The sequence below is a fragment of the Eulemur rufifrons genome, chromosome 8 (genome assembly GCF_041146395.1).
Source record: "Eulemur rufifrons isolate Redbay chromosome 8, OSU_ERuf_1, whole genome shotgun sequence".
NCBI lineage: Eukaryota > Metazoa > Chordata > Mammalia > Primates > Lemuridae > Eulemur > Eulemur rufifrons.
The window spans coordinates 40,055,338-40,072,929 of NC_090990.1; the positions used below are offsets into that span (position 1 = coordinate 40,055,338).

General features: G+C 49.8%; 1 protein-coding gene across 1 annotated transcript; it reads left to right on the forward strand.

Moving 5' to 3' along the window:
- The first annotated feature begins 903 nt into the window (after positions 1 to 903).
- Positions 904 to 16,578, forward strand: MRPL37 (mitochondrial ribosomal protein L37). Its single transcript, XM_069477975.1, has 7 exons — positions 904 to 1,322; positions 4,757 to 4,940; positions 5,033 to 5,148; positions 8,590 to 8,775; positions 10,960 to 11,117; positions 14,329 to 14,532; positions 16,362 to 16,578. Exons 1-7 carry the CDS (start codon positions 977 to 979, stop codon positions 16,437 to 16,439), a joined length of 1,272 nt encoding a protein of 423 aa, XP_069334076.1. The 5' UTR covers positions 904 to 976; the 3' UTR covers positions 16,440 to 16,578.
- Positions 16,579 to 17,592: the final 1,014 nt, after the last annotated feature.

Below are 17,592 nucleotides of genomic sequence, written 5' to 3' on the forward strand. Positions count from 1 at the left end.
CTGTTTCTAGAACCAAAAAGAGAAATCCTGGCTGGGCTTGGTGGCTCACGCCTGTAATCCCAGCTCTTTGGGAGGCCAACACAGGAGGATCGCTGGAAGCCAGGAGTTTGAGACCAGCCTGAGCAACATAGCGAGACTCCGTCTCTACAAAAAATAAAAATTAGGGGGGCGTGGTTGCACAAGCCTGTGGTCTCAGCTACTTGGGGGGCCAAGGATCGCTTGAGCTCAGGAGCTGGAAGCTACAGTGAGCTATGATCGCGTTACTGCACTTCAGCCTGGGCATAGAGCGAGATTCCTCTCTTAAAAAAAAAAAAAAAAAAAAAAGGAAATCCGAGGGAAAGGCAGGAAAGAAACTCGCTTTCGCGCGCTGGGGAACAGGCGTGCAGTAAGAGCAGTAGAGTGCAGAGCTGGTCTGGAGGCTCACGAAGGGGCAGCGACAGAAGCGCCCGCAGCAGTGAGAAGTGGGTGGAAAGCAAAGGAAACTTTTACCAAGCGCCTACCGTGTGCTGGGCAGTGTAAGGTGCACCAGCTTAGGCATTTCCATGCCTATTTTTTCAGCGAGGGGCACTGGGGCTCAGCAGAGAGAAGTGCCCTGCTCAAGCTCCAACAGCTCTTAAGCGGTCTAGCAACCAAATCCAGATTTGAAGTCCTGGCGCTCTTCGCCTCCTCCCACCCTAACCCCTACCACGGCCACTCACCTAGGTTCCTGCCCTTCCCCTCACGTGAGGCTCCTCCAGGTTCCGCCCCACCCGCGGGGAGGCGGGGATCGCTTAGCGGGTTCCACCTGTAAGAAAATGAGACCGGCCTGCAGGGGGTTCGGGGGTGGGCGGTAAACAAGGGTTCCTGACAGTGATTGGTTGAAGTGTCTGCCATTCACAGAACAAGCCTTCGCGCCCAGCCCCTTTCGTTCCCAGCAGGCCCTGCGCGGGGGAAGATGGCAGCGCTCAGGTGGAGGTCTTGAGGGAACCAGATCGGTATGGCGTTGGTGTCGGGGCTCGCTAGGCGGGCGCTGGTTGGCTCCGAGCGGCTCGGCCTTGGGGGCTGCGGAACGCCGAGACGCGGGGCGTACGAGTGGGGCGTGCGCTCCACGCGGAAGCCCGAGCCTCGTCCGCTGGACAGGGTGTATGAGATCCCTGGAGTGGAGCCCATCACTTACGCGGGGAAGATGCACTTCATGCCCGGGCTGGCGCGGCCGATCTTTCCGCCTTGGGACCCCGGCTGGAAGCACCCAAAGCACCACCGCAGGCTCCCGATTCACGAGCATCCGCTGTATAAAGACCAGGCCTGCTACGTCTTCCACCAGTGTTGCCGCCTTCTCGAGGGTGAGGCCCCAGGACAGGCGGAAGGGGACCTTGTTCCTCTGTCCAGCACTGATCCTGACCCTGACCCTCTGTGGCTTTGGGCAAGACCTTGAAACTGTATGGGTCTCGGTTTCTTTGTCTGGGATAGGGGGCCGTAGTAATTCCCATTTTCTGAGAGTTGTCAGGATTAAGTGAATGTAAAAAGCTGTGCTTGGTGAGGGAGTAATACAGAGTTTGAGTGTCAACGTGAAGAGACCTGGCTTCTAGGCCTAGCCCTGGCTCTAACTCTGTGTGAGTTTGGGCAAGTTGCTGGCCTTTTTGAGCCCCCACTTCCTGTGGAATGAATGGTTTTGACTAGACATCCACATCGACCTTTACAGCTGTGAAATCCCGGAGTTTAAACTGTACATTTAAGAAGTAGATGGAGGGACGTTAGAGTGGAAAGAGACAGCAGAAGGAGTGCTTAATCTCCAGGCCTATCACTTAATTTCACAGGATTGGTAATGGTAACAGAGAGGGGAAATGATTTGCCCACAGGCATACTGTGGATTAATAGTGAAGCCGGAACTACAACTTTGGTTTCCTAGGTCAGTGTCCTTTGTCAAAGGTCAAAGCTGAGATATTTTCAAGGAAAGACTGGACCAGAAGTCTTCTAGCTCACCTCTACTCTGTCAGTCTCACTAAGAACAGATCAAAATGACTTTCCCCAAATTAGTCTGTCTACAGCAGTACCAGGAATTATTTTCCAGAGAGCTTTGAGGGGGGCTTGTTTATTGAGAGTCCCTTTCCCCATTTTTCTGTCTTCCTTCCCCACCCAGATCAGAATGGGGATAGGGCAGGTCCTGAAAACAAAATGGTCAAGATGAGTGGGAACAGTATTTTCCTGGGAGAAATTAGGAAAGAGACATGGCAGGATTTGGGCACAAAGACAGAATAAATCCTAAGTTTGAAAAAACTTAATTGGCCATCCTCTTAAACTGCTCAATCCCATTCTTTAAAGCTGATTTTCCAGCCTTTAAACACTTCCAGTGTCCTCACAAGTGCTGTAAAGGATCTCATAAGACTTGAGTGACCCTGGTAACAGAATGCCAGGTGGATAAATGCATTAGCAGTATTTTAGAAGTTAAGATTACACTTGTTTAACTAGGCTGAAAAAATGTATTTTATATCCTGTGCTTTTGCCACTCACAGAGAGGTTCTATAAAGTCTGTAATAAAACTCTGCAAGATACAGGGCTAGAGAAGCTGATAGAGGTAATGGAGAGATTATGGTCTTTAGAGCTGACAGACTCAGGTTCTCCTTCCAGCCCCATCACTTACAAGGTATGTGACTTGAAGCAAATTCCTTACTCTTTCTGACTTTGATCCTTCGTTCCATAAAACACCATCTAACTTGTAGGTAAAGCTCCTGGCACAGGGTAGATGGTGACATTCAGTAAGTGGCAGCTCTCATTATTACATCTTATTCATATGCTAGTGAACCATAAAATCTTAATTTTTTTAAATTGAAAAAAATTTTTTTTACTAGTCAAGTGAAGCAGTGGGAATGGAGAAAGAACAAAGGAATCTGTAACTGATTGTGACCAATTAGTTGTAAACACCACTGCACTCAGGCCAGCCCATAAAATCTTAATATTTTATCCATTTTCAAGTTTAAGGAACAGTGGCAGTGTCGGGACTAAAATTCAGTTTATCTGACTCCCAGGTTCTTTCTGCTTTACCACAAAATCAAGAAGTTACATTTCTAAGTATTTGTGTTTCTGTCGTGATGCCTTATGAGCCTTAAAGTGAAAAGTCTCATTGCACTCATTGCCTTTCGTTTATTACCACGAGAGAAATTGCCTGAGTGTGTCTCCCCCAAAGTGTCCTAGATTCCCTTTCATCCCAGACATAGCTTTTCAAATGAAGATATGTTCCTGAGTCGGGGTAGTATTTTTCCAGCTGGGATGGGTAGCCTGCCAACCAAAGTAGTCACCAGCCCTCTATCAACTTGTGGGCACAATCATTGAAAAGAATATAGTGTTAACTTTCATCTGAGGATAGAAGACTGGATCCAGAACTTAGGTACCTAGGCTCTGCCTGTTCCTTCCTTAGGGAAGCCAGATTTAGGGAAAGTGAAGCTAGGGAGGTTTTACCTGGCACCACGGCCCATCCCACTAAGAGTAGCTAAGCGTCCTTAATGTTTAAAGACACAGTCTAAATTGAATCTATTTTACTTATGCACTATCTTTTCCTGAAGAGTATTTTGGGCAGCTTATTTATAACACAACCAGATTAAATAAAACTAGGTGAAGGAATCAGTAGAAAGGAAAAATAAAACAGTGGGGTAAATACCCCCCTCCCACAAAAAATCCATTCTGTGAGGTTTTGCTTGCTAAAGGGGAGCCCCAAACTTGACTCTGAGGTGCTAGCAGTCAACAAACAGTACAGAGCTGGGATCTTCTAACTAGGCCAGCTACTTGTTTTTGTAAGTGAAGTTTTATTGGAAGAAAACCATGCACACTTGTTAACTACTGCCTATCTCTGCTTTCATGCTACAATGGCAGAGTTGAGTAGTTGTGACAGAGACTGTGTAGCTAAGAAGCTGAAAGTGTTTACTTAAAGAAAATGTTTGTTGTCCCCCTGATATAGAGAAAAATATTTTCAGTTATGTAATTCACTGTGTAAAAGCCCCACCTTTCTATAATAAGGCCAGAGAGAGGTTCAGAAAGTCTCAGAGAACACCCTGTGTAATAAATAGAACAACATCCTCAGTGTGACCCTTTTGACAAATACAGAAGTACATTTTTTAGGGTTGCCTCATACAAACATCTGTTTATAAAAGAGCTCATTATAGAATCTCGGGGTTAAGGTGAAATGCGAAAAATTATCTGTATAAGTGGCCCCAAACTCAGGGCTCCTTAAAGTATACATGGAGATCCAAAAGTTATTCCCATTATTTCTCAAAGCTGCTTTCCCTTGATAAGGCAGCATCGGCCTAATCCTGGGCCCACTATACATGAGGTGTATAGTTGTAGGTATACACCTAATAAATGAGGTGTATTTGGTAGACGTGGGCTTTTCTAGTCAGGGCTGGGGTGTGGGTTAATAGAAAGGATCTTAAGTGAAGGGCTGGCATTCATCTAGTTCCATGGCCTAGATCCTGTCTCCTACCAGCGATCAGCCATATAATCTCAGAAGCTTAGCTGCTGTTTGAATTCCTCCCATGGTGGGTGCTCACTACCTCCATCAGTTGTTAACTGTCCTGAAGTACATGGTCATGCCTGAAGTTGAGTTGAAATCTGGCCTTCCTAGCTTCTGCTCTTCATTTTTGATTCTGTCCCCTCAGGTGTCACGAAACAAATTCAGTTTCTCTTTTGAGGCAGCCTTTTCCCCAAGATGCTACTTGGCAGGTATAAGCATCTCTTCCTGAATCATTGTCTTTTTTGTGTGTGTGTGTGTCTGATTACTCCAAAGGTGTAAAGCAGGCCCTCTGGCTTACCAAGGCCAAGTTAATAGAAGGCCTTCCTGAGAAGGTGCTTAGCCTTGTTGATGACCCAAGGAACCACATAGAGAACCAAGATGAGCGTGTTCTGGACGTGATCTCTCATGCCCGTCTCTGGCATACCACTGAGGACATCCCCAAGAGAGAGACCTACTGGTAAGTTCCCCCAAGTTAATAAGATTTTCAACTGATGGATCTCGGAGTCACCTGTTGCTTTAAGTTTCCAAATGTCTCTTCTTTTCTCCAAGCCCGATCATTGTGGACAGTATGATACAGCTGTGTAAATCCCAGATTCTCAAGCATCCTTCTCTGACCAGGCGGATCTGTGTCAAAAACTACACTTTATCCACTGCCTGGAATCGAGGTTGGTCATTTTGTACACCAGAAAACCTTGGTCTGCTTTTTTAAATATTTCTACTCTTAGCCCCACCACCAGCTCACATCTCCCTCCCCACAAATACCTATCCTTACTCCCATACTTCGTGGTCTAATTTTGTAGGCTCAGGCACATCCTCAGTATCCATAGCCCAGCCATTTTTGTTTTGATTTACTTCTAAGACTATTAATTCAACCATTAACAGTCTGCCATGTCTCTTGAGTGCCTACGATGTGCTTGGGAATGACTACATCCTGAAGATAAGGAATTAATAAAGCATATATAGTCTCTGCCCTCACAAGCTCATATTCCATTGCAGTGGTCTTATCCCAGTCACACTTCCCTACTCTTCCAAATCCATTTTCAACATTGCTACTAGAGTGATCTCTCTAAAGTGCAAGTCTTTTTTTGTGTGTTTTGTTTTGCTTTTTGAGACAGGGTCTTGCTCTGTCGCCTTGAGTAGAATGCAATGCCATAATCATAGCTCACTGCAACCTCAAATTCCTGGGCTCAAGCGATCCTCCTGCTTCAGCTGAGTAGGTGGGACTCCAGGCGTGTGCCACCACACCCAGCTAATTTTTTTCTAACTTTTCTTTCTTTCTTTCTTTCTTTCTTTTTTTTTTTTTTTAATAGAGACAGAGTCTCACTCTTGCTCAGGCTGGTCTTGAACTCTTGATCTCAAGTGATCCTTCTTGGCCTCCCAGAGTGCTAGGATTATAGGCGTGAGGCACCGTGCCCAGCCTAAAGTGCAAGTCTTTTTATGTCCCTTCCCTGTTTTAGATCCTTCACTGTCTCCCAGTATCGTAAATCATTTGTCATGGTATACCAGGCCCTTGTGATTTGGCCCCCACCTAGTCTTTCTAGTCCTTTCTTCTGCTCTACTGTCCTGCCCCCATCCCTAAATTGGCCACTTGCAGCTTTTTGGCGTCAAGCTCTTGCACCTTTGTGCCTTGGCACATGCTGTGCATTCTGTCTGGAATGCTCTTTCCCACTTTCCTTGTTTAACCACATTCTACTTACCTGTAAGACTCCACTCAAGCCCCCTCCTCTGTGCTTCCGGGCTGAGTTAGCTGTTTTTCCTCTGTGCTCCTCATGCCGACTGTGCCATCATAGCACAGACTACACTCCGCTGTCAGTATCTGATACCTGTTCTGTCTGCCCCACTGAACTATGAACTCCTGACAGCAGGGACCACGTCTTACTCATTTGTCCGTAGTTTCTAACAGTGGCACACAGTAGGTGCTGACTGAAGGGATGGGTGATGAATACCAACTCTTAGGTGCCTTAGGCAGGGGTGTTCAGAGAACACAGGGGTTGTAACTGGTAGATTCCTATAGCAGGGAAACCAGCTGTGAGCTGATGTGGGATTTCAGGACATCTGTTCGGTCAGGCCTCTCCAGCTTGCCCCCTGGCGTATGGACTTCCTGGCAAGGAGTCAGCTTTGCAGAGGTAATGGCACCACTGAGGAAATTAGTAAACCTCATTAATAGAGGAGTACTTTTTGGCCCATCATCAAGTATTACCTCTAATTAAACCGCCCCATTTGGAGCTGTCACTGGAGGAGGGATGTGGAGGGAATTGAATTAGAAACCACACTAGAGCGGTCTGTGGGGAGAATCTAAAACCCAAGGTTAGGAGAGGTCCAGGCACATTTATTTTCCTTGCAGATTATGTGTGAGGAAACAGGAAGTACTTTAGGAAACTATTCTTGAGGTGTGAGTATGATGTATTTAGCAAACGGGTCAGAGTTGCTCCATCCACAGGTGTAGTATCCCTTTTCTGCATACCCGGTAAGGGAGGCTACCTGCGAAAATTAAGAGACAGTGCTATTGACCACACCAATTTCTAAGACATAAGAAAATCAGCCTTGATCCATTATCATCACACTGATTTGACTATTTCTAAAAATCTAAACACCTTCAGAGGAAAATTTGCCTCCGTGGAGACTCCTCAGGAGGCCATTCTCAAGGAGCTTTTCCAGGCACATTTTGCCTGGTGGTGGCCTGGGGACCTCTGTGAAGGGCACCCGCCTACGCTCACAGTCGCAGGCTTGCTGATCAGTCAGGTGTGAATTTGTTTCCTCATACCACCTACATCTCCATGTAGCATATATGCTAATCCACCTTAAGTGATGCTTTCTGGCAGGCCAAGTTGTCTTCACTGTCATTTGTTAAGGACAAGCTGGCCCTTTTTGTAGGTTTTGTTGTTTGTTTGTTTTTGAGACAGAGTCTCGCTGTGTCACCTGGGCTAGAGTGCTGTGGCGTCATCATCGCTCACAGCAACCTCAAACTCCTACGCTCAGGCGATCCCCCTGCCTCAGCCTCCCAAGCAGCTGGGATTATAGGCATGTGCCACCCTGCCCAGCTAATTTTTTTCTGTATTTAGTAGAGATGGGGTCTCGCTCTTGCTCAGGCTGGTCTCGAACTCCTGACCTCAAGCGATCCTCCCGCCTCGGCCCCCCAGAGTGCTAGGATTACAGGCATGAGCCACAGCGCCCAGCCCCTTTTCCTAGGTTTAATAGTCTCTCCCCCACCACTAGGGTCAGTGCGTCTCTCCATTCCTCCTTTCCTGCCCTACCACCCTCTAGTCATCTGGGTTTATTTCTCCAGACTCTGCCATGGAGTTGCACGGTCCTGTGCCTTTGCTCATGTTACTCCTCCTTCACTAGAATGCTTCCCCCACCCTTTCTTTGCCTGGCAAGCTCTTACCCAGTGGTTTTCAACCAAGGATGATTTTGCCTTCCAGGGGACATTTGGCAGCATCTGGAGACATTTCTGATTGTCATGACCTGGATAGGGTGCGATGGGATGGGATGAGGAAGGAGTTCTACTGGTATCCAGTGGGTAGAGGCCAGGGATGCTGCTAAATGTCTCACAGTGCACAGGACAGCCCTCCTCACTAAAGAATTATGTGGCCCCAAAAGTGATTAGTGCCAGGATTGAGAAACCCTGCTCTTGTCCATCCTTTAAAACATAGTTTAAAGGCATCACTTCTTTTAGGGAACTTCCCAGAGAAGGTCAGTTTTCCCCACCTGGGCTATTTCTGAATATGCTTCATACCTTTTGTTGTAACACTTACTACCTGGTAAGCTACTTGAGAGTAGAGAGTAACTCGCACTCATCTCTGGGTTCCCGGCTTGGGGCAGATGCTCAGGAAGATCTGCATGGGACAGACCTAAACCCCCAGAGACCACCAGCCCTCAGGTTTTATTGGAAAGGGAACACAGGAAGAAGAGTACGTTGGTTCACCACCCCCCACAAGGGTCCCAGGATTAACATCCTAAATCAAACTTGTATTCTGTGATTAGGCTGATCATCTGGAAAAGCTATAAATGACTTGAGGCACATGGGAGAATGAAGGCTTTAGACTTTACTGAGTTGAGAAGAGGTTCTAGTCCAGGTTAGACTAATCATCCTTCTCTCCTTTTAGAGTCTTTTCTCTTTCAGATCCGTGGTTCTAGTGGAGCCCGATTGAGTGCCAAGGATCCTCTGTCCCCTATCGCCTCGAGAGAGGAGGTTGAAGCCACTAAAGATCATGTTCTTGAGACCTTCTATCCCATATCCCCCACTATCAGTCTTCAGGAATGCAGTGCTTATGACGTGAGGGACGACACAGGTAAGGGTCAAAGCCTCTGAGTTGTAGGCATCGTGGAGACGAGGGGCGGGCTTTTTCTGAAGGGAAAGGACACACTAGGACCTTACTAGGTGCTGGGCCCTCTCGCGCGTTACCTAGGATCCGTGTGGCAGGCAGCCTTGTGAAGTGTACTCTCATCTCCATGTTATCGGCCAGGAACCTGCAGCTCAGGGAGGTTGAGTGACTTGCTCAAAGGCTGCTTTGCTTTTTACCCCTGAGAAGTAACTGTTACACCAGAGTTTTAAGTGGCTTGAGGGACTTTGACCAAGGCTTTCTCTTTATTCATAGGTCCCTTGAAAGACATCCTCTTTCTGTTTACCCTGTAAACTCTGGCCAGCCTGTTTTAAGGACTGAGGAAGCCCCATGAACATTGAATGGAGCCATTAATCCAAACTGCACCAAACAAGGCCCCCCCATACACCCAGTGAGCCAAGACGGAATTCCTGCCATCTGCTCTGTCGTCATGGGCTGTAGCGCATTCCTCATAAACCCCTTCACTTTCACAACCACGACCTAGGCCAGTCCTTACTGTCCTTACCTAGCCTGTTGCTGCAGCCTCCCAACTGGTCAGTGTGAGCCAGGCTGTTTTCTCCCCAGTCCGTCTAGCTCACAATCCAGAGTAGCCTTTCTAAGACAACAGCTGGGTCCTGCCTCTCTGCGTGCCTTCCCATTTCCTGCCGGGTACAGTCGGACCTCTTTAGCTCATCGTGTGAGGGCCTTCACGTCTGGCCTCTGCCCCCTCTCCGGCCTCACCTTTGTCTCTCTCCCCGTTCCCCTGCCCCCTTTGTTCCCATCATACTTGACACGTCCTGCTCTTTCTTTCTTTTTTTTTTTTTTTAAATTTTAATTTTTAGCTGTCCATATAATTTCTTTCTATTTTTAGTAGAGATGGGGTCTCGCTCTTGCTCAGGCTGGTCTCGAACTCCTGAGCTCAAACGATCCGCCCACCTCGGCCTCCCAGAGTGCTAGGATTACAGGCGTGAGCCACCGCGCCCGGCCCGTCCTGCTCTTTCTCATCACCAGCTTGGGCACTTCCTCCTCCCTCTGCCTGGAGCTCTTGACCTTCCTCCCCTTTTTGTCTTCCGCTTGCTCATGCTTTTTCTTTCATAGTTCATAAAAGGTCGAGAATCTTCCAGTCTCATCAGGGCCCTTTTACCTGCCCTGCCCCACCACTGACTCACCTCCTGTCTTGACATACCCCATCCAACAGCTATGATGGATTTTCCTGTCCTTCTCCCCTCCTCAAAAGCAATGGCAGGCCCTGCTTGGCCTCTGTTCCCGGTACCTGCCATAGGGCTTGGCGCAGAGTGAGTGCTCGTATTTACCTGTGCTGAGCACCTGACCAGACTGAAGGAGCAAGGCATGCGCGAGAGCCAGCTCTCTCTCAAGCAGTGTGCTCCTCTGGGGTTTCTCAGCCACATTTTCCCAGCCTCTTTCTCCCTTCTTTCACTCACATCCATTGATCCAGGTCAGGCATTCTAGAAGTCCCCACCCTACCAAGCATTACTTACAGCCATGCAGAAGAGAATCGTGCCTTGACAGGGTCATGGTCGAGATGAGCAAGTGCTAAACTTGGATTCTCAGCCCGAGTGTTGTGTGGATCAGTTGTGAGTTATGAGGCAAGACATTTGTTACTAATATTAAAGTACTGAATTTTGAAATGACTTGCTATCTTTTTAATAATGACCACAGCTTGGTTATAGGGACATGCTGCTAATGATAATAATAATAATTACGGCAGATTTCAGATATCCCTCTCCTAACATCCCTGTCATCTGTGCACCTGAATGAGAAAGAAAGGGGTGGAGCTAGAACTAGCGTGCAAGGCGCACCTAAGCAGGTTGGCAAGCAGTTTCTGTGAAGAACCAAACAGTAAATATTTCAGGTTTTGCAGGCCACATATGGTCTCCGTTGAGCTACCCAGTAGACATACGTGAGTGAGTGAGTGTGGTTGTGCTCCAGTAAATGTTATTTACAACACAGGCAGCAGGCCAACCAGTAGGCTGAAGTTTCCCAGCCCCTGAGCTACAGCGGTAATATCTACCTTTATTGATTGAGTCTCTCTGTAGTGCCTGCCCCTGAGCTGAAGTCAGGTTATTTTCCTGAGGCTTTGTGGCAGGGCTGATTAACTTTTTCCACCCCTTCACGTGATTCTGTCTCTTGCAGGATTCCAGGAGGGTTATCCTTACCCCCATCCCCACACCCTGTTCTTCCTGGACACAGCCCGTATAAAACCGCACCGCTTTCGGCCAGACCAGCTGCGGGCCAAGATGATCCTGTTTGCTTTTGGCAATGCCCTGGCCCAGGCCCGGCTCCTCTATGGGGTATGTAAGTGGAGAAGACCGTTGAGCTGCTTTACATGGTGTTGGTCTCCTGCCTAAAGGGCACTGCTCAGAGGAAAAAAAGGGGTGTCGGGGGACTCCTTGCTTGACTGAGGAGTTAGGGAGATGCACTTCCACCCACCCTGCAGGGATGAACCGACATAGGGGGGGCTGACTGTGTGCCTGGGCTTCCCTTACATGGCTCGTTAGTTGATCACAGTAGCCCACAAGGTTTCACTGAAATCTCCATTTTCCAGCTTATGCCATAGAATCACAGGGAGGCTACGCGGCTTGTCCAGTATTACACAGCAGCAAGTGGTGGAAAAAGGATTGGCTCGTACCACTCTGAAATCTTCAGTTCGTGCTGCAGCACACTGCCTCTGTTCTGTAGTATCAGAGCTGGAGCTCAGGGCTCCATCAGGCAGGCAGGAGGAGGTGAAGCAACAGAGATGGCCCAGACCTGCCTACCAACTCAGGGTGGTTGCTGGGTACCCAGGATACCACGTGGTGGTAGCCCCTTGATCCTAAGAACAGGTCTCAGGGGCCTCGGTGGTATAGAATGCAGGCTGAGTGGTTGTCACAGAGACCTGTCCCAAGATCGGGGGAAAGCCTGGCCCTGGGGCAAAGGCCTCCAGGTAGGGGAGGGCTGCAGGAGCCGTCAAGCAGGCCTGGCATACCAGATCCCTGGTTTGGGAGTGAGGGGCACAGGGATTCTGAGGGCTGCTGCCACTCCCAGCTCTTAGTTAGAGCCTAAGGCCGTCTGGAGGAGTGAGGAAGTTTGAAATGTCATCTCCCATCCTACTCAGACTAGACACTGGGAGGGGCTGGGAGGCATGGTCAGCCAGAGGGATGGGAGTGGAATGGACCCTGCCTGTCTGAGCATCTGCTACCTGCCAGACATTCCATTAGGGTTTTTTGTATCAGTGGTTCTCAAAATACAGTCCTGGATTAGCAGCAGGAGCGTCATCTGGGAACTTGTTGGAAATGCAGTCTCAGACCCACCCCAGCCCTATTGAGTGGGAAACCCTGGGATCGGGGCCCAGTAATCAGTATTTTACCAAAAGGTGATGCTGATATAAGCCCCAGTTTGAAAACCACTGCACCAAAATTTCAGAACCACTGCGGTATGTAGTCCTTGTATTGAAAGTTATTTAACCCCACGTGGGAGATGCTATTACCTTCATTTCACTGTTGGAGAAACTGAGGCTCAGGGAGGCTAAGTACTCACCCAGTGTCACACAGCTCAGAGATTAGCAGCTGTCATATCTTTATATAACATTCTTGTATCTTTCCAGTTCTAGGAAGGCTATCTTTATTCCCATTCTCTGACTGTATACTTCCCAAAGGCTCTGGAAATTTAGGTAACTTGCCCAAGATCCCACAGCTAATGAGTTGGGAGGCAAGGATTGGAGCTGTGATCCCTCCAGCTTCAGAGGGATCACTACCCCCCAACTCAAGCAGGAGAAGGAGCAGAGATAGTCACATTCCTGGTTCTAGGCCTGCGGGCTCATTGTAGCTTCTGTGCCAGCTACTGCCAGCAGAGTCTGGGTAGCAACGATGCCACTAATTGCCACCCAGTTGGGTAGGAGAGGAGGCCTCCCCCACCGCCCTAGATACAAATTATTCCTGGGGATGTGAAGTTGGGCAATTATGGGAAGAGCCTCCGTGTAAAAGGTAAAATTGCTGAGAAATTTATGTACTACCTGCAGTTTTATTGATCTGTAGAGGGAGATAAGAGTCAATACAGAATTCTCGGCTAACACTTACAGGTACTTTTCTTTTTATTTATTTCTCATGCAGCTAAGAACAGATATTTCTAAGGCCAACAGCCCCAGGGTGGCCCACACCGAGGTCTGACATTAGCTGTTCCTGATGTCAGATTCAGCCCCGGAGGGGTGAGCGTGGGCAGCGTTTTCGAATCAGGTCTGCCCTGCTTCCTGGGGCCTGCGTGTTGGATCTTTGTCCATTGAGTAGCAGTCACCAAACTGGCTTGCTGCACAGTCCCAGTGCGTTGACCATATGACTGATCGTCCAAACTGGGACACTCCTGAGGATGAAAAGAGGTGCCACTCTCAGATACACTGGGATCCCAGGTGTAAACTCGAACAGTAGGATTCTAAGTGACTTAATAGCATGAGGTCTGATCCTGGCTTACACCTCATGGGTGACCTGGAGCAAACAATGCCACCTCTCTGAACTTCAGTTTCCTTGTCTGTTAAGTGGGAATATACCTCTAGAGTTACGAGAGCAGAAGTGACTTTATGTAAAACTGGCAAGATGCCCGGCCCCTAAGTAAATGGTTTTGGTGTTGTAACTATGACCAAGTGGCAGGAACAGAAAGAGACACCAGCAAATGCATTGGCCAGTGAGATCCGATGCTGACGTGGCTGGCGTGGACACTGCAGGAACGTGGCACATTCTGAGTTGCAGCGTGAACGTGAAGCCAGGTGGGATGACTGCCGCCGGCTTAGGGAAGTCCAGGATGCCAGGCCCTTAGCAGGAAGGCAGAAATGGAAAACGTGCCTGGTGTAGAGTGAGCCAGTTTGGGTTCAGTGCCACCTATCTATGTGACTTCAGACAAGTCACTGCCTCACTGAGTCTCAGTTTCCTCATCTGTCAAATGGAGGCAGAACTGAATTAGATTATATCTAGTCATGGACCCTCCAGGTTAACATTTGATAGCTGATGTCCCTGTTGTCCCCATCGGGTAACGCCGTAAGTTTGAGGGATTTCCGTCATTAAGCTCCCGGCTCACCTGCCTGAACTTTTCGGCTTGCCCAGCAATTGCCTCTCGGTGGTGGGAATTACCACTTTAATGTGCTCGAGTTGAAGAGCAGGCACCTGGGGCCACGGGGCTTCAGAGGCCAGGCAGAGCCAGGCTGGGTAAGGGAAGGCCTGGCACGGGACAGTGTCCTGAACTCCTCATTCTATGTTAATTGCCCCAAGGTGAAGCCATCCAAGGGCAGTGGGTGTGTGTTGTAACGCACAGAAGCAGAAGCTGCCTGACCTGTGCTGTTCCTGACACCCCACAGTTTCTTTTTTATTTTATTTTATTATTTCAGCATATTGTGGGGGTACAAAAGTTTAGGTTATGTATATTGCCCTTGCCCCCCCACCCCCCACCCCCGAGTCAGAGCTTCAAATGTTTTCATCCTCTAGACAGTGCACACCCCAAAGTTTCTAAGTTGTTTTCCTTGGTCCCTTTCCCTCTCAGAATGAACCCAAGGTCTTGGAGCAGCCCGTGGTCGTGCAGGGTGTTGGCACAGATGGACGTGTCTTCCAGTTCCTGGTGTTACAGTTGAACACCACAGACCTGGCCTCTCACGAGGGCGTTAAGAACTTGGTCTGGGTGGATTCAGACCAGCTCCTCTATCGGCATTTTTGGTGTCGCCCGGTGATCAGAAAGAAGGTGGTTGTGGTAAGTCCAGCCATCTCCAGCCTGGTGACTGGAACAGGGGCAGGCCCGGTCCTACCCAGCGTGAGCCTGGGTTGGGGTGGAAGGGGTGCTCTGTGAGAGAACCCTGGCTCTGGGATTCCTGCCAGGGATCTCGGCTCGGAGGGCTGCTTCAGCTCTGCCTCTCGCCTAAGGCCTGACAGCTTCCCCGGGCCCGTCACCTCACGCCAGCCCCTGCCCCCGCTCTGCACCCCTCCAGCACACGCAACTCCTTCCCTCTGCCAGGGTGCCCTGCTGCCGCCTCAGCTGGGGACCTTTGTAGATGCTGCTCCTTTTTATGGGGGCCTTCCCTGCTTCTTCCTTTCTCCACCCACCCCCTCTCGTCTCTTTCCTCCAGCCTCCTCTGCTTGTCCCCCCAGGTTCAGCATAAGTGTTCTCAGTCCGGGAGCCTTCTCTGACCACCACCGTCCCCACCGCCAGCATCACTGGCGTGCCTGTGCTGGGCTCCCCTGGCCTTCGTGTGCCCCTCACAGCACCCACGTGCTGCTCTGCCCTTGTTATCTGTTTACATGTTTTCTCCTCCGCCAAACCGAGCCCCGAGTTCCTCGAGGGCAGGGCCTGTGGATGAGGCGTTCATTTGTTCCACGCCACCGATAAGGAATTCCGCCTGTGCCACTGTCACCACTGCATCCCAGGGCTCAAGTGACGGAGTCCAGGCCTGCCATCTGTGCCGTGGGCGGCAGCAATGTCTAAATAGTTCCTGATACGACGCCAGTCAGGGATACGCACACTGCAGAGACATACGGCAGGGTCAGGGGTGGAGAGGACAGAAGGGGGTGCTCCGGCTCTGGGACTAGCTGTGTCCCACACAGGGCCCGAGTCCAGGTTTGCCAAATGGAAGGTGTGGGGCCTTCGAACGTTATCAGCATGTCAGTTCTTTAATCAGTTCGCCAGCATCCGTCACTGTTGTTTCTACCCTCGAAACGCCTGCGGGTCTGGGCCCTTGTTTTCGGTCCCAAACACCCCTCACCTGCACGGTCCCGCCGGCCACCGCTGGCCTCTCTGTTGTTAGCCGTGTTCTCCCTCACCGCTTCGTGTCTTCAGGTCCTCTTCCTTCAGCCTGGTGCTTCTAGAATACGAACTCAGCAGCAGGCCCACTGTGGTTTGGTCACATGGCTCCTCCTCACCCCTCCAGTTCCATCTCCTGCCACTGCCCTGCCAGCACGAGCCCTGGGCTCTGGCCGCTCCTGCTCTTCCTGCTGTCGTTTCTTCCATGACTGTTGCCCATGCCGGACTCTCTGAAGTCTCCTTTTCTTTTTCTTTCTGGTCCATTCTACTTGCTCTTTCATGTTTGAAAGTCAGTGAGTTAGGCATTTCTCCCCTGCCTTCTTAGCATCTTTTCCTACTTCTAGAATGGGTCTGTCACTATTTGAACACCTGACTGTAAGCTCCTTGAGGACAGGAACCAGAGTCAGGTCACTTGTGGTCTCCAGCACTGGGCACTGGCGCAACACAGAGCGAGCTGGCACCTGATAAATGTGTGCGGATTGGGCGGGGAATCATTGTCCCTGGGATTAAAGGGGCGACAGGCCATTTGTTCCTCGTGGTTGAAGTGAGAGGGCCTGGGAGGCCCAGGGCAGTGCCCACAGCTGATTTGGCTGAAAGAGGCTAGGAATGCTTCCTGTCCTGCCACCTGCAGCCCCTCAGCACCACTTCTCGGTCTGAGAGAGAGCTGATGCCAGAGAAAGAAACAGTTGCCATCCAGGCACCGAAGAGTTACGTAAAGCCAACTTTGTTGTAATTGCTGTGGTTAAACCTAGTGGCCGGATCCTAATGGGCTGTGTTCTTTCTAGGAACCTGTTGGGCCGGTTGATTTCCAGCCAGAGACATTCAAGAAGTTTTTAGCTCTGTATTTGCACGGTGCTGTGTGAGCCGAAGACCATTCTGAGGTCTGAATGCCCCTTGCCCCTCTCGCACTGAAGAGCCTGCATCCTGGGCAGTGCCTGGGGCCCCCTGGAGCCTGTGCTCGTTCCTGTGGTCTTGCTGGCAATAAAGAGCCCTTGTGTCGCACTGGAGCCTGCGCTTGGTGTGAGGGTGCTGTCGGGGGGCACCCCACGAGTCCAAGCCCTGGAGCGTGACCTGCTCAGCCTAAGCCCCGCTCTGCCCTTGACCCCACGTTGTGACCGTAGATAAGCATCGTCATCTCTCTGAGTTTCAGTGTGTTCATCGGGTACTTGGGGCTGATGGGCCTAGCTTGCTGTAAAGACTACAGATCATGTGTTGTATCTGCCATGTAGCAAATGCCCTATGATGGTCACTAGGTTCTTTTTTTTTTTTTGAGACAGAGTCTCACTCTGTTGCCCAGGCTAGAGTGCCCTGGTGTCAGCCTAGCTCACAGCAACCTCAAACTCCTGGGCTCAGCGATCCTCCTGCCTCAGCCTCCCGAGTAGCTGGGACTACAGGCATGCGCCACCATGCCCGGCTAATTTTTCTATTTTTAATAGAGACAGGGATCTCATTCTTGCTCAGGCTGATCTCAAATTTCTGAGCTCAGGTGATCCTCCCACCTTGGCCTCCCAGAGTGCTAGGATTACAGGCGTGAGCCACCTCGCCCAGCTAATCACGAGGTTCTTTTGGGATTAAATTGTGGGCACGTTCCACAATGACTGCAGAAAATCTGAATAGAATATTCTTTGCAGATTTCTCACTGGTCTCCTGGTTAATGGGCTGCGTACACCCTGGTTCAGCTGACCTCTGTTCACGTAACGTCAAGTGCTGTTCTGTGCCAGGCACTTTATACACAGCATCTTGTTTAATCTTCACACAGCCTGTACAAGGCAAATGTCATTTTCACATTCAAGAAAAATGGTGAGTGCCTAGTATGTGCCAGGCACTGTTCTGGGCCCTAAAGAGAAAACACAGATAGTTTAAGGAATTTGCCCAAGGTCACACAGCCGGTGCTTTAGGTCATTGTCCCTAGGAAACACTCAGCGATGGAGACTTGCATGTGAAAGTTTGGCGAGAACCTTCAGGACCCGTACCTGTGGGGAGCGAGGGTGGCCCCACAGGGTGGGGGTGAACTCC